At 36.3% G+C, this 25,572-nt stretch overlaps 2 protein-coding genes across 3 annotated transcripts in view; both read right to left on the minus strand.

The window, feature by feature from the left end:
• LOC306886042 (echinoderm microtubule-associated protein-like 5) overlaps positions 1 to 14,418 on the minus strand; it is a 98,417-nt gene extending 83,999 nt beyond the window's left edge. Inside the window, 1 exon segment of the mRNA XM_079442899.1 lies at positions 13,936 to 14,418. Within this exon segment, the coding sequence (XP_079299025.1) occupies positions 13,936 to 14,132 (197 nt within the window). The 5' untranslated portion in view covers positions 14,133 to 14,418.
• Positions 14,419 to 15,882: 1,464 nt separating this feature from the next.
• Positions 15,883 to 25,572, minus strand: part of LOC306886684 (inositol-tetrakisphosphate 1-kinase-like) — a 50,286-nt gene continuing 40,596 nt past the window's right edge. For both annotated transcript variants that reach the window (XM_079443989.1, XM_079443988.1), the window contains exons 6-11: positions 23,036 to 23,134; positions 21,837 to 21,877; positions 21,274 to 21,439; positions 19,837 to 19,904; positions 19,513 to 19,675; positions 15,883 to 18,345 (exon numbers count right to left, since the gene is read on the minus strand). In XM_079443989.1, coding sequence (XP_079300115.1) covers positions 18,026 to 18,345; positions 19,513 to 19,675; positions 19,837 to 19,904; positions 21,274 to 21,439; positions 21,837 to 21,877; positions 23,036 to 23,134 — 857 coding nt within the window. In that variant the 3' untranslated portion in view covers positions 15,883 to 18,025. The remainder of the gene's footprint in view (positions 18,346 to 19,512; positions 19,676 to 19,836; positions 19,905 to 21,273; positions 21,440 to 21,836; positions 21,878 to 23,035; positions 23,135 to 25,572) is intronic.

The following is a 25,572-nucleotide window of genomic DNA, read 5'->3' on the forward strand; positions in this document are numbered from 1 at the left end:
ACAAATATAGCAATTTTATTGATATTTTTGATAGTCATAGTATGTAAATAGTTCGCTGCATATGCATTTCTTAATATTTGTGTAGTCAGACAGAGTAAACATTAAATAAAATTCATATTTCATGAGTTTATTATATATTGTAGACTCTTGAACGCTAATTATAGGAAAATAACTGGAAAAGCAGCAGCCTTTTTTTTGAATGAAGTGGTCAGAATTAATTTTTATTGATTTAGCTAGAGATGTCAGAATGCTGTTTATCAGCACATTTTTTGTCTAATACGATCAGCTTACTTGGCTGCATGTGCAATATAATATGTCATAAATGTAGCAACAGCGTTTTGTCATGCTACTCTACTCCTTGTAGGAAATCATAGCTCATTACTGGAAAAGCTACACCATTATGAATACATCATGAATTACAGTCACGCTACTATTTCTACGTTTAGCTTCTCTTTAACACTGTTTGAAACTTTAAAGAGCAGAGTTAAGGTGGATAAAATGTTGAAATAAGGCTGTTTTTTTTATAAACTATGAAAGGAACTTCTATTTGGAGCTCACTGAAAAAGATTTATTTTGCGCTGTTTGAAGCCACGCTCATCTAGGCCTTTGAATTGTCCAAGAGACACAATTTCACCAACAATTTAACATTGACTATCTGTCAAAATGTCTCCCTGTTGTTGAGGGAGCTCTGGTGCCTATCTCTCCTGCTCTTGATTGTGTGTGTGTGTTTATATTCAGCAAGAGTTTCCAGCTCCCACAGTCTGAGCCTTCAGATGAAGCTTTTTAAGCCTGCCAGGGTGATTCTGCTTGGCAGTGAGGAGGAGTGACTACATTAAAGCCCTGAGGGAGCTGTACCGCTCATGAACATCGCTGTGTGCCTGCCTCGTCTGTCTTTCTTAATCTGCCTCTCTTGCTCCCAGATTCTCTTTTCTCTTATACCTGTTCCCAGCAACTCTCAACCACAGGTAAGTGCTTGTGAAGCTTTCAGCGCCAACTTTGAAAAGACAAATAAAAGATTACCTCTGTCATATGATTAATATAAAAAACCTATTCTCGTGATTTGTGTAGTGATTTTTACATTTATATCATTTTATATAATATTTATATAATTTCATTACTTATTTTAAATATTCACTTCCTTAAAAAAAAGAAAACAAAATAATATGAATAACTTTTGCCAATTTGTTTGTTTTATATGCATATTTTTTTTTATTATTTAAATAATATTACATTATTTATTTGTATCTTGAATATTAATATAACGCTTTTATTTTTATGATTTTATTTTTAAAAAGAAAAATTATTATTTGTTTCTCACATAGTTTTGTTAAGTGTTTTGTCATTTTAATTATTATTTTTCATTAATATATTTATTTCTATTTCTTAGCTTGAACTTATTTTATTTCAGTTAAATGCCAAGACAAACTTTTTAAAGTTTTATTAAGATTTAAGTTTAAGTTTACAGAGCCCCACACATGTCATGCAGGAAAAAAATAGTAAAGCGTGCGCACAACATCATAATTCGTACCCTCGTTTTACTTGATTCAACTAAAACGTGGCCACGATGTAGTAATGTCTTGTGCACAATTTAGTAAAACAAGGGAACGAATTATCATATCGTGCGCACAATTAAAATCTTTGTACTGCATGTCGTGTGGTTTAAAGTTTCTTAAGTTTAAAGTTTTTCTTCTAATATTTATATTTTAGCTTTATTTCCATTAACAAAATATTTACTTTTAGTTAACAGTAACACAAAGACTGCAATTTCTCTCTACCTAATATAACACTCTTTCTTATTTACAGACCATCAATTTCTCAGGCAATCAAATGAACAAAATGACATATTAAACATTTCTAAATGAAGGCAACTTCTAAAAATCTAATAATAGCCATAATCAATATCAAAAGAATCACATTTTGGCACTATATTATTTTATGTTTATACAAATCAGTGGTGCCGTGTGGCTTCCTGTACATCCCTGCAGTGAACAAACCCTCGAGTCAGTCGCCCGTCCTTATTCCTCTCTCTGTGGATTACATAATCTCACATAACTGAAAATAGAGCAAAGGCCCTGAAGCTCCAGCACAACTCTCCATCACGGCACAACCACAAATCTCAATATGACTGAAAAATGATTTAATACGGCAAAGATATAAATAATTGATGAAATTTGTATCTATAATTGACCAGAAGAAACCCACACATTCAGAGGGGATTTCTTACAGTGAGATGAATACTTGAGACTCTCTGCCTCACTCTGGAAGAGGAATTCAGTAAGATCGTGTCTGCTAATAGGGTCATGTATTCCCATAAATTGTGTAATTCACCGAAGGAATTATGCAAATTTGGTAATGGCGCAAACTTGTCACATGTCTGGGAACTGCAAAGTGGTGCCAAGCGTTCCAGAAAGATTTGAGAGAAATTGGGGTAGATTTTAATGCAAACTTCATACGTACTCAGTATAAGACATTTTAGAGGAAATATGTGTTCTGAACAATGTCTGTCCATCAATCACAAGAGCAATACTGCGCTAGATAAAGATGTTGAGTAACTCAGACGTTGTTCTGTCAGTAGATGTAAATAAACTGCACCTCTAAAAATCTCCTTCCTAAATTCCCCAGCAGTAGAAATGCATGGCTGTTGATTTGAAATGACGTGACTGAGCGACTGAAAGATAAAGTTTTCATTTATTCTTCACATTTCACAACAGACTCTTTTGTGAATTATTCTAAACATGCTGCCAGTTTTTCAAAATAGATTTTATTAAAAGATGCAGCATTGCCAAGCATTTTGTCCTTGAAGTACTTTTGTTTTAATCTTACATTGTGTTTGTAATAAACATCAAACCAGCATTTAAAGGGATAGTGCACTGAAAAATAAAAATGACCCATGATTTACTCGCCCTCAAGCCATCCTGTATAAGACTTTCTTCTTTCAGACGAATACAATCAGAGTTATATTGAAAATGCCCTGGCTCTTCCAAGCTTTATAATGGCAGTGAATGGGGTTTAACATTATACAAAGTACTCCACAAGCCTCTGGGGGGTTGATACAGGCCATTTTTGTTAGAAAATTATCCATATTTACAACTTCCGCTAACTATGCACATTCCAGCATACAAACAAAATTCATACTCATTCTTCTCCCCTTTGTGAGTCAGATTGGTGTCGTCAGTCTTGAATCTGTTTCTAAACACACAGAACGGATCAGCTCAAGGACGTGGATTACAGCGAGGGTCTGTTTCGCCTTCACCACTGCTTAGTAAGTATGTGTTTGCCCCCAGCCTGTCTCATTAGCAGGAAGATGGAGGGATTAACTCCAAATTTCTCATTCAATCCTGCCCAGGGGACAGATGGGTCAAATCTCTGTTGTCCTCAATACACACACTTCCAAAAACACAGTTTGACACTCGCTCCAAGTGTCTGTCTGTGACCCAGGATGAGCTGTCAGGGAACAGATTAAAACGGGAATTTGATTTTTTACATTGTCTGATGGAAATGTGAGTGCTGCTTCTCTGCGTGATGTCATTATGCTAGGGTGGTTGTGCAGATACAACAGTGAATATGTGCACCACAACATTACAATTAAACATGAAATGGAATCATTTTGGGAATCTACGAAAGATTCCATTTAACAGTGTTAATAAATTATTGATTGTTAATGTACTGTAAAAAGTGGTAACTTGCAATTGTTGCCTTACAAAGCTTGGTACCACATATTTTTTAATAGTGTTAAACTTGAATATAGTGCTTCAAATGGTATCAGTAAAGTCATACATCAAAGTCATGTGAATTTAATCATTACTTAACAAGAAGTACTTGCTCTCTAGATGCTTTCCAGATACAAATTGTACTAATATGAGCGCGTGTTCCTCGGTGAATAGATATAGTTTGAGATCTCATATAAATGCTGTGATTTTCTGCTTTGATTTGATATGATCAGATGCCACAAACCCACACGCTACGTGGGCTCAGAGGAACCTACTCTCTGTAGTATTTCATCAGACGACGACCTGCCTATTTGTGCTCAAACATCTGAATGTTTAATTAAAGATGAAAATCTGGAGCTTCGGCTTTTTGTGAATGTAAGAATAACAAGCTGTCAATTTGCTTAAAAGTCGCATTTTAGTTAATCATGTGACATTTGAGTAAAATATTATATTAAACCAGGTATAATTCCTGCCCACATGATTAAAAGTCATTTTAGTGTCATTTAGACTTTTTATCAGTTTTTTTCATTTTCATTTCAATGAAAGTTTTTTTGTTGTGTCCATGTTGTTTTACAGTGTCCATGTTACACATGTACTTACTATAATAATTATTAGTAAGAGTAATTTATGCATAATTAACCTAAATCAAACCAATATTTCAGTGAAATATTGCTGGGTAAAAAAGATCAATTATCTGTTGGGAATGTTGTTTTTTTCCCCCTCACACGAAATACCTCATCATGCAGATCCCTATCGGAATGACAAATGATAAATGTGATCATATATTTAGATCAAGAAGGTGATATGATATGACCTTCTTTATGTGACTAAATATTAAATCTGCCTCTCAGTGATCAAGATATAAGTCACAGTAGGCCTTACATATAAAAATGCCCTCAGATGACCTCTTCAATTTATTAGCTACATCCAACAAACCATCAGAATCTCTTTTCTTGTGTCTCTCTAAGGATCAAGCTCTCCCTCTTTCCTCTTTCTCCAGCATTACCTTTCTATTAGCTAATGAGCTCGTTTAGTAAGTGGAATGCTGTCACTGCACTGTTCCTGTGATGTACAGCCTGCATTACCCCAGACTATTAGCTAATGGGTCCAGTGGAGGCCCTGCCTGTGGGTGGACAGGCCAACAGTGCAGGACTGCAGCTCTGCTGGACAGAGTCTCTGCTAAAGGAAGACTGCTCGAGTGGGCAGGTGGGTGGAAGCGTTTAGCTGCAGCAGAGACACGCTAACTAACGGCAGAAAGCTTCAGGGTGAGAAACAGAAGCTTGTCATGGTAACAAGAGGAGGAGTGGGAAGTGAAATGTAAAGTTGGACAGCTGGAGTCTGCAGGGCCACCTGACAGAGATCAGTTCACATAAAAGGTCTGTTTAATATACCGGAATTGTTAATGAAGCAGCAGATGTAACAAACCAGCGTTTTCTGCGCTGCTATTCAACCAACAAATGGCTTTGCAGTGCCACAGATAAAGAATCAATAGATTAGGGCTAGTCATTAAAAAAAATGTCACCAAATTAATCGCAAAAAAGCTTGTTTCTGCCATGAATTTAAAATAAGATAATTTTTTTCTCAGAATTGCAAGATATAAACTTGCAATTGTGAGTTATAAATATTAATTATGAGATTTAAACTCACATTTGCACAAAAAAGTCAGAATTGCGAGTAAAAAAGTCAGACTTGCAAGATATAAACTCAATTGCGAGTTCTAAAGTCACAGTTGTGAGATATAAATTCGCAATTCTGGCTTTTTTCTCGCAATTGTAAGTTCATATCTAGCAATTATGACATTATAAAATCCAATTCTGACAGGAAAAAAAGTCAGCTCAAAACTTTATTTACTATAAAATTAATAACTTCATATTACATTTCACATTCAACAACACTTCAAGATATCTGACTGTTAACTGTCAAATAATACAAAAGCACAATTTCACAGATTGAATAACTCAGAAGAGCAGATTCTTTAAAATAATGTCATCAAGAAGCCACAGCTTATGCGCCAGCCGAGAAACTCCTGATTAGCTCTCTCCATGTATTACAGATGTCTACAATGACTAAGCAAGCCACAAATCATGGTTTCAAGAGTGTGTCTAACTTTATTCTTTCCCAATCAATTGGCTGCAAAGTGGCTGAAATTTATTCATGAAATATGAAATTTATTATTAAGTGTCTTCATTGCTTTTATTCATGGTACAATCTATCAAATGTGGTTTTGCCACATAAACATAATGGCTACTGGCTGTTCAAAAAATGTTCTGTCCAAACTCCCTGGTTCAATAGGAAATACATCAACATAGGAAAGGAACTGCACTCATTAAATCAATTCATAAAGTCTGTGAAAAGACAAAACATCTCAGTTCAGCTTGGAGATTCAGTCAATCAACCAACTAGAAAAGGTCAGCAGTCATTAAAGAGAAAGCCTAAGATATTTTTAGTAGGCCATATACTCAAATAAAAGACATTTTATAGACTTCAGTCAAAGTAGAAGCAGTGTATAATTTGACACGAATGAAAACAAGACAGTGGGCTATAAAAATAGAGTTCATCCACTGTTGTGGATGTCGATTATTCAGTTGGCAAAACATTGACAAAACAGACATATTGAACTTCCATCCCTCAGAGTCATTTATGTTTGTGTCAAATGACTTCACCCTTTTGTGTGAATTTTCAATCAGTTGTACTTTTTGTATTTTCTGTTTTTGTCTTCAAAAACAGAAACTAAAAACCCTACTGGATTATTAAAGGGGGCATTATTTTGGCATTGTTTTTTATTTTGTACGGTCCTCTGAGGTCCACTTAAAATGTCATCAAGATTTTCAAAAATCGAAAAACTAAAAAGTAAAAGACAATTTGACCCCCTCATCAGAACGCTCTGTTTGAATAGACATGATGTTGGATTAGACTCGGAAGTAAACGCCCACTGCTATATTGGCTAATAGTTGTGCATGTTTGACAGCCTACATCCTTCATAGATGGACGCTGCTGTGGTTTAGGTTAAAAACACACAACTCAATACATATCAAACCATCTGTAATAACAGACAAAGTATATAAAGTAAGATAAGACTGGGCAGCAGAATGGCACGTCACATGTGGGTTCATTGTGTCATATCCGTGCCACCTGCACACACACATTCTGGATGGTGTCCAAATCAGGTCAGAGCAACTACTGCAGCAGTCACCTTGCTTGCCCTTGTTGTGGATTACCAGGAAGGAAAGGATTAGCACATTTCCAAAAGTCAGTATTTATCTTGCTTGCCTTGGCTTCTATAGAGCAAGCTAAATCCTGACAACCAGTAACATCTCATGCAGCACCAGTCTGCAAAAACACCAAATGTCCAGGTGTGCCAGATACAGGTGTCACAAATGCAAATGCTGTTGGATGAAGCGAAATAGCTGTTAGCTACTATGCAATACGTTTAAATGTGAAAAATGTTAAGTCACCTTGGTTTACCTTGGTTGTGTCATATGACTGGACAGATGAAGCCTGTCGTTTAATCTCTCAGTGTTTCCTAAGGCAACCGAATTTTGCCCTGCTATAAAAATTAAGAGATAAAAATGGGCTACAATAGGATAAGACATTAGAAATGTAATCCAATGGAGACAGACCACGTGTATACGGACTGATCGACCTGTGAGGGACTGCATTTGTTGAATTTTTGAGCCATGTTTTCCTGCTGTTTAACCCCCCTGGCTTTTACAAATGTTCAGTTCCACTTGACATTTAAAGTTTAAAGATGGCAGAGGAAGTTTTTGCGGTCAAGCTCTGTGATTTCAAAAGAGGCTCTTGTGATTTGGACTCTTTAGAACTTCTCTAGAATACAATCTAGATTATATCACAATACACAGAAGGGCATAGGCAGCAGGTAAAGATACATGGTATGGTTAGATCATAGAAAACCTCCTGCAATGGATCAGGGGCTAACAGGCACATGAAGAGACACCTCTCCCGGTCTCAAGACGCTTATATCCACTCTGACAGACCTCTCACAGTCCAAGAGCACTCTGCAAAGAGAGGACGTTTACACTGCCATGTGCTGGAGTGTGTTTGTATGTCAGGCTGTTAGATGTGTCAGATAAGCCGCTTTGGGATAATGAATGAGAGGGTGATTGTAGAGTTAACTGGAACTGCTATAGACAGGGTGGGGATTCCCTGCCGGAGGGGCGGTCCATTGCAGGGAAGAGGGAAGCCTCGCTGATCACTGTGAAACCAGAGGGAACAGGACGCCTGTCTCTCAGCATTAGTATCACTGTAATGGGTTCAGACACGCATGACTGCATCTTGTCAACATATATGCAGCATGCTTATTATGCCCAAGCATAATGTAGGTGTGGGCTCATCCTGACACATACACAAAGTACATGAATTTGTATTTTATGAGATCTGCATTAAAAAAAACAAACAATCTGGCTATATAATAAGCATTTGTTTTAGGCTTTGCTGGATATACATACACACTATTATCCAAACGTTTGGGGTCAATATGTGTGTAATAGTGAGAATTAGTCCTTAAAATAAAGTGATACCTTTAAACTTAAAAAAAAAACTTTAAATAGATGAATAATCAAATATTAGTTTTTATGAGCTCAAATACAATATTATTGAAAAATAAAATAGTTTTTGTCCATTAGGAATTGAATGGATCAAAAAGACCTAAAAAAGACCATATCTGCATTAATTTTCATGCTAAATAAACAATATAATCTCTAGCTCAAAAACCCATGGTATTGATTTTACTAAACAAGGATTCATCCCAGTGTTAAAACATGCTAAAACAAGTGACAGAAGTACCAATATTTCACTGATTCCATCCTTACTATATGAGGCTCACCACTGTCTGACAGTATTTCAGTGGGCAGTGATTTCTGTCTCTAGAGGAGGTTTTACTCTCTAAGCCCACAAAGCAATAGTTCAATCACGTTAGGTGGAGAGCTGCCAAGGCCTTTGACAAAAAGCTAACAAGCTGAGTGTGCCTAGAGGGGCTTATATAGAAGGTATAAAACCCCTGCATTTAATCTTGGTGGCAACTGAAGCTTCAGTTTTAGCACACACACACACACACACACACACACACAGGGATCACAATCTAACCCAAACCCTTGACTGGCATTTGTGCATTGTGTGCACATGACAACCCAGACGACAAACACACAGCGCTGCACACCAATACACACATTCAAACAGTCAGACTCATTGATACTATCAGAGTAAGAGCATCAGGAGGCAGCGCAGATTAAGGATTACATTAGAAAGGAGTGCATGTGAGTGCACATGGCTTACAGATGGACTGGAGCATAAAAGAGAGAGAGAGAGAGCATCCATCTGATTAGATCACGTGGTTTAAACGAGACACAATGTCCACCCTTCCCCCCCTCATGAGCAATCATGTCAGTCAGTCACACACGCTCATACATGAACGCTGGCATCGCACCAAACATCACGCAAATGTTGCTGAAGTCACCTAATCCTCGACTTAATAAAGAAAGAACCTCTTTCACGTTATTCAGCCTCCTAAATATCTTACCAGAAACACAATATTCCAGTTACACCTTTTAAAGGGGCATGCACATAAACATTTGCAACAGAGAAATCTACTTGTCTCCTGAAACACAGGATACAACGCAGCAGGTCGCCAGACATTTTTCCACTTTTTCAGTCACTCGCAGTCATGCAAGGTAGATTTGGTGATATGACCAAAATGTCAAGATATATTAGGCTGCTGTCACTTTAAGACCGCGTGAATCCAATATTTTGACCCCTACTGGATTTCTATGTTCACTTAACCAACATAACCGATGCTTACATGAATGCCAAGACAGACATTTTGATAGAATTGTCCTGTATTTGACCATTTAAGTGCAAAAGGGAACTAAATCTGCCAAGAGAAATCTTTCACCTTCACACAGAGTTTATGATCACATGGATTCCAATTCAAATGAATGATTTCACCTGTGGAAAAATGGTAAATATTACGTACTGTAAGGTTTTTTACTAAGCATGCTTTATTTTCTCATTTATACATGTTTCTTTAGCAATCTAATGTGTCAACTTTAAGCAGACCTGGACTACAAGGATATATTTACTTAATGGTGAGTGTACACCAGAAGCTAATTTAATTGTTCATGCGAGCAGATTGCATCACACAAGCTAATCAGCCAAGAGCTTATTGACATGTCCGATTTGATGCGTTCAGTTGTATCACAAAATGAAGGAGAGTAGATTAAATACATGATTCAAGTTTCTAGACAAATGGTCCCCCTTTATTAAATACTTTGAAGAGCTCCCTGGCCTTTAGGATGGAGTAGCCGGCCTCAACCGCCCCTTCTTTTCATATCTTCTTTCCATATCTTGTTTTATTTATTTGTTTATTTCCTTTCCTTTTTCTTTTCTAAAGTTCACTATTTATTTAATATATTTAGGTTTGTGTATATACTGTACATGTATGTATATGAACAAGCATGGGACACTTTATTTTTTTAACTCTGAAAATTCTGGTGTGTTTTTAACTCAAGATTATATATATATATATATATATATATATATATTTTTTTTTTTTTTTTTTTTTTTTTTTTTTTTGAATACCGTGGTTGTGGGGGGGGGGGGGGAGTACTGTTTAAAATTGTAACTGTAAAAACTAAAAAATATTTTTTTTAAATGGAGGAGAGCATTACACAATGATTTTATTCACGTGAGTGACACCAAAAACATCCCACGAATCTAGAGCGATAACGTGATGTGAATATTCGCTTCACTTTTAGTGCACACACAATGTAGCAAACACTCTATCAATACACATAATATCATCATCAAAATATTTTTACCACTCAGCCTTATAGCAAGGACATTCAGTATATTAACTACATCAATCCAAGAGTCTCACAAGCGTTTTAAACTGTTCCTTTAAATGTGTGTCTAAATTTGGAGGTATGCTTGTTTCAGCCCAAAGTTCAATATTGTATGCCTTATGTTGGCACTTACCTGAGGGAGTGTTGTCACATAACGTTTACAAAGAACGGGGACATATATCAGCAGTTCTCGGCATAGCACAGCATGATCACACAGCTTGTTTAATGGAGTTGATGCAGACCAACTCACAGTGAGATATAAACAGCATCACGTAGGTTAGGTATGACAGGGTCTCTCATTTTCTCTCTCTCTAACACACACACAAACACACAAACAAGCTGCTGTTCAGCTGTTCAGCATCTGTAGCTCAGCTCTGGGCTCCATCCTCCACCTCCCACTGAGCTTTCTACTCAAGGGCAAATAACAGAGGATACAAACCAACTCCACCATCAACTACAATCCCATGTCAACAACAACTCAGATCAGCCAATACAAGAAACATCTGTATTTGACCTGGCATAAACAAAGTGAGTGAACTGAGGTGTTTTTAATATCTTATATCAGACTTATCGTGTCTGGATAAAACAGGATGATTCTCAGTATTATTACAATATAGTAATCATTATAATTCTGAATATCCTCTTGATGTATCGATGTTTGTTTGTTTGTTTGTTTTATTAAAATCCTTAACTAATTTTATTAATTAAATATTTCACAATATAATTAACATAGCAATTAAATTATATTTCATATAAAAAATATTTCAATATTTCTTTTTTTTTACACCAATTACATTTTTAAGAAATGTGTGCTCAAATAAAAATTGCAAGCAAATTCAAAAGTAAAACAATACCGTGCATCAGTCATAAAAATTGGAGAATGTACTTAATTATCATGGAAATAATACCATAATACAAAAAAAAATAGGCCATAGTAATTCGCCATAGTAATTCACTATTCCACATTAATAATTTTCCTCACTACAACAGAGTAAGTGATGGCATTATAAATTACAGAGTTATTTGACAACAATAACGATAAAATATTAAACCATCTCCTTTATACAGCATCTTTCTCTTCGTCTCTGTTTGTCCATCAGTCTTGTATTGAATGTACGAATAATTCTTTGGCGCTGTATGCATATGAATCACTTATGACTTCTATGTATTTAGATACCTGTGCTGATAACTTAATAATAGGGCACTGCTGTTATATGGACGCATATGATATGCATGAATAGCATATAATGGCCCTCCCTGAAAGTCAAGCATTGGGTCACATTCTGATACTGAAGTAACCAGAGATGGATGGGTCCCTATGAGACATTTGACCCACAAATGCACACCGGGGACAAACTGGGGGGTAGTAAATGTATATAAGTGACCGCAAATGTGGTATTTGAACCAATTTTATAAGTCTGAGAACACTGTAATGTGCTCATAATTTTTAAGAATTATGCTACATGCATATATAAATATAAGCACATGCACAGCATTCAAACAGTCACACAAATGCAAGGTAACCAAGGTCAGTTTCTCTGTCACCTAATTAATAATAGAGAATTGAGGCAGATGACCGGCGGTGAGGCAGAACACCACCCCCTCCGGCTCTCACTAATACACCACACACGTACAACACATACAGACAGACAGACACCCCCACAAACACAGACACACACACCTACCCCTGTAGGATGCCATAACCTTGATGATCATGTGACTGAATTATAATGCCTTCACCGTCAGTGAAAAGCACCTTCACATGCATCTCTAAATAACTAAATTACTGTTAAGGTTAACACAGATAAACCTTGACTGTCAAATGTATTTTAAAAGAACATACATCAAAATCATGACCAGATAGAGGTCATTTCATGACAATTAACTGTTAAGGCTATTGGATAATATTATATTAGCTAATGAATTAAAGCTAAACAAGTCTTGCAGTGAGATAATGGGTTGCACTCTGTGTGTATTATAGGTTGTGTATTAAGTGAACGTAAACAGTTGAAACAGAAATCAGACGTGTGTCAATATAATGGATCCATGCATAAGGTCTTAAAGTGACAGCAGCCTAATATATCTTGACATATAATGTTATCATGAAATAAAATTACTTGATTTTTGTCATATTGCCCTACCCAAACTTACTACTCTTTATTTATTTATTTTTTTAGTAATTATTATAAAGTTCGTTAGTAGTGAAAAATGTAATTATATTAAATAGTATTTTCAAGTGAGCTGTTGTTTTGTACCAAACAGACAAAACCATCTCATGGCAATTTGCACATTTTGGGGAATTGGTGGTTAATTGGTAGTTAGTATGTTTTCGTACGATCTGCTTATGCCCCAGTGAAGGCTATGTTTAGGAGTAGGGTTAGGGGTGCTTGATTTTTTTTATATATAATAAATACTATATTAGAAAATTCAAAGGAAACCACGATGTTGTAAAACAGTTTTCCCTTAGATCTGATAAAAGCATGGCAAAGTATAGGGTGAAAGCCGGCTAGAGCTTTGTATATGAGTGCAGCGGAGTAACAGAGCTGAAAGTGAACAGAAACACACACGAGGAAGTAATAGCAAGGGCTCCAGTGCTGTTATACTAAATATTGTCACTCTTCTTGCAACAATTGGTCCAGTTCCATTTCAGGTAGTGTTTACACCCTCTTCTGTACAACCCCTTCAGCACTGTGAATACTTGAGGAATGTATATGTTTGAGGACAAATTCAACAGTAGGTAGCCCACATGCGAAAGTATTGAGATCTTATAATTTTTAAATTCACACACATTCGTCAAATTAGGTAAGTTTCTCCGCTGAGGCGCTGTCCAGCGCGACACAGATCACCTTCAGCAGCCGGGCGGAGCAACTCACACCTCCATCTCTCTCCACATGCATTCATTTAGCAGACGCTTTTATACAGACTTGTGCATTTTATACATGCTTTTATACACATCAAGCGATTCAGAGGCAAACAGGACGTGCTCGTAATGCCAAGTTCCAAGCATTGTTCAAATAAGTACATGCTAGACAGGGAAAGATTAAAGAAAAGAAAAAAACTTTTTCTTTTTTTTTTTAGGATGAAGAAAAAATGGTCATTGTATGAGCATTAAGGATAGGGGTTGGAAGATCAATGCACCAACCAGGAACGATGAACGAAAATGTTCTGGAAAGTGATTTTGTGCCTCTCTGTGATGATCTTAAATATACAGCACCGTCTTATATAAGTAACATTAGTCAGCCTGACACTGGCTTCGATGCATTACAACCATTGAGTTAAATACTACTAAGTTGGCGTGCATTTGGTAAAAAAATAAATATGAACAAAATGTATGTATTTCCTTAAAACATCCAGGTGAATGTGCCTACCTGATTATGTCATCGTTATGTCCCAAATAAAATTTCTGCTTGTGTTCCCGTGTGTTGTACACAACTCCGACGCCGGCGACGAAGTAGACGATCTCCTTGGCGGCGGTGTAGTACAGGTTGTTGCGGCACTGGTGTCCCCGGTAGCCGTAGACCCACTCGAGCCGTAGGTGACAGCTGGGAGCTGTTCTGTCAGCCATGTTCGGTCGTGTTTTGCTTCGAAGCGAAGGGCTGGTGCTTCTTCATTCACCGTCACATTCAGTCCCGTTTATCCGCTCAGTCCGCTGTCAGCGCAGCCCCGTCCGGCCAAAGACAAGCGGGTCGACGACATGCTTCAATTCAAGTGAAGTGCACAACTTTAGGCGGTTTGCATAATGTTAGGGCAAATGCTCAGTTTTATTCAGACGCTGTAAATCGGCTTGTGACACGTGCGAGGCATGAAGCTACTCTCTCTACTTCTGATCGGACGGGTGGCTTTGCTCTAGTGACATGTCAAAACCGGAGAACATGGATTTTTCGCATTAGTTAACTGGGACCGGCCAATCGCGAGCGGCGGTAGTGACTGACAGAGTGTCTGGCCAATCAGGTCGCGAGGATGAGTTGAATGAAAATGTGTGGGCCAATGGCGAGCAGGAGGAGGAGGGTGTAAGGCGTATAAACTGTGTATGGCCTGCTCATTTAGCACAAACTGCAGTTTAATAGCTTTTATTGTAGGCCTACTACTACAGTGCACTAGTTTAACTCTGCGAGGTCTGAACTCTTGCTGACCTTTACAAAACCAGTATACACAATGTTTCTGTTAAAGACAGAAAACGGGACAAAATAAAAAATTAAAGTCTTATTATTTTTCAAGCTTTCTCACATCCATCAATATCATTGTAGTATCATATACAGTATCATATAGTTTTTATAAATATTTTTTATTATTTATCGTTTCAGTTTTATTTTGAAGTTTTAGTAATTTAGTTTTTTTGTCATTTATTTAAATCTATACAATTTAAATTATTTAAATGTCTATATAGTTTCTATTAATATTTATTTCTAGTGTTACCATATCCGGTACATCAAGTTAATATATTTAATATTAAATATGTTAATAATAGGCATGCTAATAAGCTAGTTAATAGTGAGAATTGGTCCTGAATTAGTGCTGTCAAACGATTAATCGCATCCAAAACAAGTTTTTGTTTACATAATATATGCGTGTACTGTGTATACTTATAAATACACATACATACATGTATATATAAGAAAAATATATTATGTATATATATATTAAATATATTTATATATAATATAAATTATATTAATATAAATATATAATATAATATATAAAATATTTTCTATATATATATATATATATATATATTGATGTGTATTTGTATATACATAATACATATACACAGTACACACACATATATATATTATGTAAACAAAAACTTGTATTTTGGATGCGATTAATCATTCGACAGCACTTGTCCCTATTCTAAAGTGTTACCAGTTTTTTTTACACTTTATTTCAAGAAACTTTTTTATGGTTTTAGTTAATTATAATAACTCCGTCTCATATTTTCATTGTTTCGGTTTTCTCTCACTTTTTTTTTTTTTAAGTTAAACTGGTTTTGAACAGCAAGACGTGATTCAGCGTCCACTTTACACATGCTTTCCATGGGAGAAAGTAATTCTAACAGATCTGATGTAACATGAAGGTGAGTAAATGTGCTAATACCATAATAATAGGGCCCTGCTGGCATATGGATGCATCTGACATACATGAATAGCATATGATGGCCTTAAAACATCGAGCACTGGGTCACATTCTGATACTGACGTAACCAGAGATGTTAAACCATGGTCCCGATGAATTTTGGGCCTGGTGAATGAATATGTAAGTACAGGGAGCCTTATATGAGACCTGAAACCAATTAAAAATGATAGAGACAGAAAATTGAGTAGGTGAGGAGATTTTCTATTTGATAGCACAATGAAGGCAAAAGTACAGAGACAAAAGGTAAATCTGTGTTGAAGGCTGCCGTTCTCTCAACCGACTCAGACTTGGAGCATTTTTTAGGATGTACAAAATGCAAACTTATTCTGAACACAGTCCCCATCAATCATATAACCAATCAATCATATGCTAGCAAGAGGCTACATGTCCAATTTAAAAAAACAAAACAAAAAAAACACCTAATTGTTATTGAAATGGAATCAAAATGATAATGACCACTTAATTTGTATTCCATAACAATGGAGTGAGTTACTATAGAAAAGGATATTACACAGTTTGGTATACCTATGAAAATATTCATCTTAAAAAATGGACCCCATCAGAACAAGAAAAGCATTAACATAAGGTGCAAAAGGCCAGTGGAGTGGCACTAAATGTTCACTTCATATAAACTGACCAGAATGGGAGCAGAGTCCATTCGCACCGCTCTCGTTTACCACATTAAGACATTGCTTGTCAAATATCTCCACACATTCATTCCTCTCACAGTGAACAAAAACAAGCTGTTTTCTGTTGGTTTTCAAACGTGTAGGAGTAATCCAAGTCACTTCCTGGGCACTAAGTGGGCGACGTTTCTTTTATAAACATGATAAGATGATCATTTTTGTAATTGTACAAAAAACTGCTGTGGGATGTCCAAAGGCTTTCACTACTAAAAGAGAACCTAAAAAGCTGAAAATCACTTTTTGGCTTTATTACATTTTAATGAATGAATAAATTGTTCAGATGGTTTTAATGACATTGATGTTAGTGCTAAATAAATGTTCAAATTAATTAGTGCTTCAACTGCCTCATGGCATTTTACAAAACAGATTGGTTTAAATCAGCAACCAAATGCAATGTTTCGCCAACTATAAGATATATAAAACAAATACTTTGTATTCATTAGTGATTTTCAAACAAGTTAGCAATTATTCCATTTATAATGAAGAATGTGTTACAAATCTGTCCATTTTCCTTTTAAACGAGGAATGGTAACCAAGAATCAAAGCGTTGAACCCTTTGTAGATGAGATGTGGTCTTCTTTAGAACAAGACAAAATACTCCCAACATATACATTAACATCCATCTTATGCAGTTTGTTCAAATATTTCAAGGGTCTGTACTAACCTGAAGCAAACTGGATCATATACAAAACATCTGAACTTTTAAAGGACCGTCTGCTAAAAAAAACACCACACTCATACAGGGAATGTCAGAATATCCTCGTGCAACCGTCCAACCAAACGCAACACTGACCAAAAAAAACTGAACTTAGAAGAATTTTAGAAGAACAGTAGAACCTCTGCGGAGAGCCGACTTACATTAAACTATCAAAGCGTTAATGATACTGGACAGTTCACCTGGAAATTCATCGTTCAGTTTTCTCCCAACTTCACATAACATCTTATGATATGATGCATTGAAATGCACATGAAAAATGTCAGGTGTCACAATGTTTATGGAAGGATGATGAAAGTCTTCTGGAGCATTATGAAAAGATAACGGAGCGTCACTAGATCAAACGCAGTGGCACACAGCCTACAAGATCTCTGTAGATGCTGCACAACGATATACACTGTGGATCATCACAATATAGGATTGCCACTAAATACGGAGCACAAAGACATTTCAGGTGTCCTGTTTGTTAGATTATTCTGTGTTTGTGTTCAGTGTCACTAAAAACACTGATATCCGTTAGTCTTTTCCATCAGCAACAAAAGAAAAAACTTTTTCCAGCTTAAATATCCAACATGCCTAGTGTGTTCAATGAACTAACATCCACTAATTTTGCACTGTGCTTCAAATTAAAACAGATTTTTTTTTACAAAGCTGCTGATCAATGTTCATTTGCAAAAAGTTCACATTACAGTACTGAGTTGTTAGACTGAAGAGAAAGGAATTAAAAAATAAAACATATACAAAGGCATAGGAGACAGAATCTAATGCCCATCATCAACATCATTATGATTATTCTCAATATAGTTTATTTTTGATTACAGATATTTTATAATAGTTATTATTGTTATTGTATATTATTCAGTTTGTCTTCACAATTTGTTCAGGGACGGACGGCAGGAGGGGGGTAGTGTGGGGAGGCGGCAGTCATTGTGATGAGGCTTTAGTGGCTATCGTGGACACGCAGTGCTGTTGAAAGTTGGGGGACATGGCCGTGTTGCAGCCCAGTCTCTGACGCGGGCCTTTCAGACCACCGTCCCCCTCCACGATCCAGGGGCTGCTGTCCGACTCTTTGCCGAGCATGCCGCAGCACTCCTGGGACGGGGCGCAGTTGCGCTCTCCTGCGCCTAAAGCGGGCAGCTGGCCGGGAGGGGGCGGGGCCGAGGGGTCACTGGAGGAGTGGTCTTGGAGGACGCTGATGATGTGGTTCAGGAGATCATTGAAGAACTCTGGGACACCCTCATATCCTGGGAAGAGTAAAAACAAGTTCAAATTTGTGGTCATGAAGATGTTTCTTAAATGCAAATTGGTCAGTGAGAACATGCTACGAAAAAAAATTGGTATGTGCAATGAATAAATTTCTCAGTAGTATGAGTGCGGTATAGCTTTGCTTGTGTGAGACCGAGCCGCTGTTTGTGTGAAGGGTTAATGGATGCCGCTATTTTACGTAGTAGTGGTAGTTTATTGTGGATTTAAAAATCATATCTCGGCTGCTTTGAGTTCATAGATCTAACTGTAGATGTCCCATTCACGAAGAAATTCATGATGAACACTGGATGAACCAGTTCACCAAATCATAATGAACTCTCTGAGATTTACATGTAAATCAATCACTTTCGGATGTGCCTGACAGTCATTCCAACTTGTAATGTTCTTTTATTTCTTAATAGTGTTATTGATAATATTATTTCCTAAATAATAGTGATGCAGAACATGTAGAAAGCTATTTTGTTGTCATGTGACAAGAAAAACATAAAACATAATTAGTTCATGTTATCAAATTGCCTCAAGAAAACATATGGATCTCAAAAAAATACCTGATTTTGAAAAATGTTGAAAAATAAATACACTCACATGCATTCAAAATGTAGAGAAAATATGTAATTACTTTCACTTAAAGCCAAAAATTGGAAATGGTATGAACCCCCCCAACCAACCAATTATCATCTTACCAAACAATAAATACTACTGTTCAAAAAATGTGGGTTCCAGTAAGCGTTTTTTCCTTTTCTTTTTTTAAATGAAGACTTAAGTTGATCAAGTTAAGTAAAGACATTTATGATGTTTCAAAAAATTATTAAGCACTATTAAGCAGCACAACAGTATTCAACTATAATATTATTTAGAAAAGTTTCATGAGGTCCAAATCATAATATTAGAATGATTTCTGAACCCTAAAAACCCTAAAAACACAAAAACATTATTTAAATATTTAACAATATTACTGCTTTTACTATATATTTGATCAAATAAATGCAGCCTTGGTGAGCCTAAGAGACATCTTTCAAAATCTTACCGACCCCAAACTTTTGAACAGTAGAGTATGTGCGCAATTTGCAGAATTATTAGAGGTATTGTGTATATAAGCTCTATTTGGCATGGGACAGGTGCCTTGCAGTTAAACAGATACACACCAGGGAATGCATTGATGTCAATGACTGCGTGCTGGCCCGTCTGGTTGTTAATGATGACGTCGATGCCGAAGAGCGAAACACCGAGAGATTCCCGAAGAGATTTACACAGTTCCCTAATAACATCATCATTCGGTGGCTGCGAAACACCTTCTACATTATCCCTCTGTCAAAAGTGCAAATGAAAGAGAGGTGAATAAAGAGCTTCTGAATTGAAAATTATTACAGTTATTACTGAATGGCTATGCTTAAATTCCCACCTGGATTTGTTGTATAAATCTTTAGTGAACTTAATACTTTATGTAGACTAAAGAGAACTGAACTTACAGATGTGAGGTCAGAGGACGACTCTGGCTTGGACACATTGTGACTATTGAAGAAAATTGCTTTTCTGTCTATAAGGCATAAAAAACAAACACGTTAATGTGAAAAACACTTTCAGTTGCAAGTCAGTTGAATACAAATGAATGTTTAAGTATGCAAGTGCACAGGAAGCCACTAGACAGCAGCAGAGAGCTGCGGTTCAGCTGAGAGAGTCGAAGCTTCAGGAGTGCCAGACAGAGAGGGAGAATAATTAGAGTGAGGAGGAACACAAAAATCTACTGCCAAGAGGATGCTGAGATCTATGACCTCCCACTCAAATGGCAGTAAAGAAATTCATTAAAGGAGACAGCAACCCACCATTTAGCCTTCCTTCTTTCTGTGCAGACATCAAAACACCCAAATATTCATGATGTACATCTATTAATCCTCAAATATAATAGCAATCAGGCTCCTCATATTCGTAGCATTGAATCTTCGACTATTCGGGGTCACCCCTAATATATTAGTGCATTAACACAGGCGATTCATTTTTCAGTTTAACGTGTTAAAAATATTTATCACTATTAAACAAAAAAAACAACAAAAAAGAGCAAATCAATCACTTTTATAGCTTTAAGGATTCATCTAGATTTAATTTAGAATTTAGTGTTTGATAACTTTATTAAATTTCTGTATATGTCCTACTTGATAAAGGGCACAGGTAGCTAAATATGACATTTGACAAATATTACATATATATAGTTCTCATTGACTTTACACATATTATCTTTAGGCTTCAAACATGATTGTTTTGGTCAGTAAAATCTTTAAAAAATCTATACTGAAAAGTACTGCAGCAAACACTTTCAGGTTTCCTGAATCTTACTGAAGAACTTCACAAACCATCTTAAGAAATTAATCAGCCCTTTTCTTCATGTCTTCATAGAATTCTTAGAAATCATTAGCAGCCTGATCTGTCTTTAGAAACACTGCACCTCCCTTTTTTTCTTTGTTTTAATCTTCTAAACAGGGTTCTTTTTTCATTTGAATACTGCTGGAAGGCAAGGCATGTGTACTTGTGCTTTGTGGAGTTCAGCATGAGTTCAGGCACAGAGCTGACCCTGAATTTGCATTAAACTAACAGGTCGCTCTCCCAGTAACCGTAACTGGTTTGCATGGACTCCCAAGTACATTAGCATATGCAAACGGGCCATACTTTACAGCAGCCCGCAGTGGAAACCAGACTCGGGTAAGCGCTTCTGCTGACTGGGTAGCAGCAAAATTTGATCGACTCTTTTCACTGCAAAGTCAGCTATCTGGGTTATACAGCAGGAAGCTGTAATGTAAATCACGCCTAAACAAACTGAACGGTCCAATCGAGGTGAAACGAACCATATCGCAGCAGTGACCTTTCATGGAAATAACATTTATAAAGAGCTAAAGTGTGGGCTGAAGGTTTACCAGACGGTCCAGAGGGGAAGTTCTTGAGTGATGGTCTCTCCACCACAGTGTGCGACTCGCCCACCACGAACACCTTATAGAGCACGGCATTGTGGTTTATAAAACTCTGGATGACACACGGTGGCTTCACGTCCTTTAGGTCCTCTGCGTTGAATATTATAGCCATCTGCAAAGGAACAGAGTGAGAAGAGACAGAAACATGAACTTATATATTCAAAGTGATGAATACACTTAAAAATAAAGCTTCCAAAATGGAGAACCATCATTTTGGGTTCCACAAAGAACATCTGAGTGAACGGTTCTAACAATATAATAATCTGAAGAATTTTTTCACTATAAAATAACTTTTTGTGCATATCAAGTGGATGCTAACCAAATCTTAGGTGTAGAGTTGAACTTTCCTTAGCTACTTCTGAGGTTCGATTTCACTTAGAATGCCGACTTCAAAGTAAGCTGCCTATGTAGGCAGCTCACTGGGTTTTGAAACAATGCTTTGTGCGTATTAGCGTTTCGTGACCTCTGTGGTCACATTTCACAAAAGCAGAGTTAGAAAAGTCTCTTACCTCATGAGAGTTAGTTCCGTGAGCAACCCGTGTTTTGCAAACTGTGCAAGATGAGAAGAAAAGAAAAACACTCTAAGGTGGTGAATGAGTTAATAATGCAACTCCTAAAACCTCTAACGCAGTAAAATCTTGTTCTGTGACTTAATAGGAGTTTAGTATGGGACATTAGTGAGAACACAAGTCTTTGTAGTCAGGAGCAGTCCCCTCAGTTTCTAAAATCAAATTTAAGACTTTTTATGCATAAATAAAATTAACGCCATAGGTCCATACAGAGAAAAACCCATGCAATCTTAAAATGACTTAATTGTACTGGAACACGCATACAAATGCAAAACAGGGCATGTTTAATGACAAACGCGTTTCTTATTCAATATATACATAAACTCAGGAAGAAAAAAGAAACATCCATTTTTCAGGATGTTGTATTTGAATTTTAATAAATGATAATTTAGTCAAATCCATATAAACTTTCCAGATATTTATTGGAAAGGGTCAGTGTTGCCAAGTCTGTACTTTTACCACAGAATTTGGCTACTTTTACACTGTTGCCGTGGGTTTTTAAGTCTAGTTTTAGCCTATTTTTAAACAGCAATTTGGCTTTAAATAATCTTTTCCATACTTGTTCAATTCATCAAACAATTACTGCAAATTCTGCACACTTTTCATGTTATAGTGCCCATGCTACCAAAATATAAATACTGAATGTGTTAAATAATGTTCTTAGTCGTTACTTCCTGTGACAGAGCAGCGTGAAAGAAGAGAGAAGTCACAAGCGCTTCCGTTTAATTAAATACCAGATTACAGTTTATTGCATAACCAAAATACCAATAATAACAAGAAAAATAAGATCTCACACAAAATGCAGGACTTTTAATTATACACAAATCCGAAATACACTATGGCTCTTATTTTAAAAAGGTCGCTTTCCTACCAGCTGCTCATTCAAAAAAATAAGGGAGATAAAATATGCAGCTATCTACAACGCATTATAGACTTTTTTCACGCAGATTGTTGTTGGTCAATATAGTGAATTCATTAGATTAACTTGAACATTTCGCCTCACATGAAATTCCTGATTTCACCCACCAAAATTTGTAAATATGTTACTGCACCTTAAGTGTGGGATTTATATATAGAATGAGGTCCCTTGGTTAAACTTTATTATTTTCTGTTTCAGAAAGGAAAAGGTGGAAACTTACTGAAAGGGAATGTAAGACCGTGCTGCTTGATCTGCTCCAGCGTGTCTGGGCCACACTCACTGTTCAGCACCATAAACGGAGGAGAACAGATCCTCACATCTTCAGAGAGAGATGAGAGACAGGAAGAGACAGGTGAGTCCTGCATGAATGTTATATGAATTAATGAAATTTCATTGAGGTCCATGCCGGTTTTGCACTGGTCTAGTAGGTGCACTGCCAAGCTGTTCTCCATCAGAACAGTATGAAATAGAGGGAAAAAGCAAAGGTTTGTCAAAGTGATGCTCACCAAGTGACCAAAGGTAAAAAAAAAAAAAAAAAAAAAAAACAATTCAATGTAACTGAAAAGGTCTAAAATACATGAAAAACACTCTCTGTTAGCATTTTTTGGCTGACGCAGGAACCTAGAAGTATGTCATTTGAAATCTGGCATCTTTGCACATGGGGCCACAGAGCTTTAAAAAAAAAAAAAAAATAATAATAATAATAATAATAATGATAAAATAAAATAAAAAATTATTAAATTAAATTAAAATTGGAGGGAAACAAGAAAAATGCAGAAGTTAATGTTATTTTTAGATTATGTGTTTTTGATTAAAGCTTACAAATTAAAAAGAAAAATGATGTGCATGGGCAAATTATTCATAATAAACATTGATATATATATATATATATATATATATATATATATATATACACACACAGTGGTGTGAAAAAGTGTTGGCCCCCTTCCTGATTTTTTTTTTTTTTTTTTTTTTGCATGTTTGTCACACTTTAATGTTTCAGATCATCAAACTAATTTAAATATTAAATCAAAGATAACAGAAGTAAACACAACATGCAGTTTTTGAATTAAGTTTTTTATTATGAAGGGAAAACAAAATCCAAACCCACATGGCCCTGTGTGAAAAAGTGCTAAACCTAATAACTGGTTGGGCCACCCTTAGCAGTAACAACTGCAATCAAGCGTTTGTGATAACTTGCAATGAGTCTGTTACAGCACTGTGGGGGAATTTTGGCCCACTTTTTCACACAGGGCCATGTGGGTTTGGATTTTGTTTTCCCTTCATAAAAAAAAACCTTCATTTAAAAACTGCATGTTGTGTTTACTTGTGTTATCTTTGATTAATATTTAAATTTGTTTGATGATCTGAAACATTAAAGTGTGACAAACATGAGAAAATTCTCAATATTTAGATTTTTTTGCACCCTCGGATTTCAGATCTTTTAATAGTTGTATCTTGGCGAAATAGTTGTATCTTGTTCTATACTAACAAACCATGCATCAATGGAAAGCTTATTTATTCAGCTTTCAAATGATGTATAAATTAAGTTTTGACCCTTATGACTGATTTTGTGGTCCAAGGTCACAAATATCAAAGCACTAAAACTCCCACTGACCAGCGGTGATGATCATTTAAGCAGGGAAAAAGGAAGCAAAAACTATTTACAAGTCATTTGAATTGTTGATTAGGCAGGACTAGTTAGGCGAGAGTAACTAGACGCATTTACAGAGATGATGTTACTTGGTAGAAGTATATGTTATCCCTCACGACTCTCATAAAACAACTTGTGTAAGGTCTCCTGTCAGCAGTTACCCCTCTGGTTGTCTTTACTTCCATATTTATTTTACCGAATGGAGAACAATGGACACAAGGCACTGAGCCTGACTCACTCTGCATAATGCAGGAGCCAGTCAATAGAAGCGCAGCAGTTTGACCCGTGGGTTCAAGGCTTTGTTTGAAAATACTGTACTCTCACTGTCCTGGGTATCGCTCAGATGAGCAAACAGAGCCATAGACGGAACAAAAGCATCAATAGCTGTGAATGAGTAGCTATGTTTGCGAATTCCAACCGGAGGCACATGATCGGAGAGAGATGAATCATCAAAACAAAGATGCATACTGGGCTTAACTTGGGAATAGGCTCTTCTGACTTGGGCCAGTAAGCAACCGGCCAGAGGTCCGGTGAATGAATCTGCTTTGTTGCAGTTACATGCTGTCAGCCAGATGCCAGTCAAGCTGTTATCTAGGCAGATAAGGCATGTTTTAGGAGTTTTTTTAAGTGTAGCACAGGAAATGAGTTGAAGAGTGAAGCCTCAACAGGCTGATGACACAGCGCTCTGATATGATCACGGTAAACCGCCTGTGTGGAGAGGTAGCAAAACTGATGACGAGATGCTTTTCAAAGCTGAAGAAAAGACTCAACATGACTCAAGGGTTTTAGTACACATTATAGAAACACTTTGACACAGCTTACTTTTTAAGAGATGGCAAAATAACACTAAACTAGTGACATATTGTGAAAATTTCTTACAATTTTAAATAACCATTTCCTATTTTAATGCATTTTAAAATATAAATTATTTTTTATAGTTTATTAGTGCTATCAAACGATTAATCGCGATTAAATCACATCCAAAATAAAAGTTTGTTTACATAATACATGTTTGTGTACTGCTTATATTTATTATGTATGTATATATTTATTTATTATGTATATATATGTATATATATATAAAAACAAAACCAGTTAGTGGA

Source organism: Barbus barbus, assembly GCF_936440315.1.
Source record: "Barbus barbus genome assembly, chromosome: 20".
Lineage (NCBI taxonomy): Eukaryota > Metazoa > Chordata > Actinopteri > Cypriniformes > Cyprinidae > Barbus > Barbus barbus.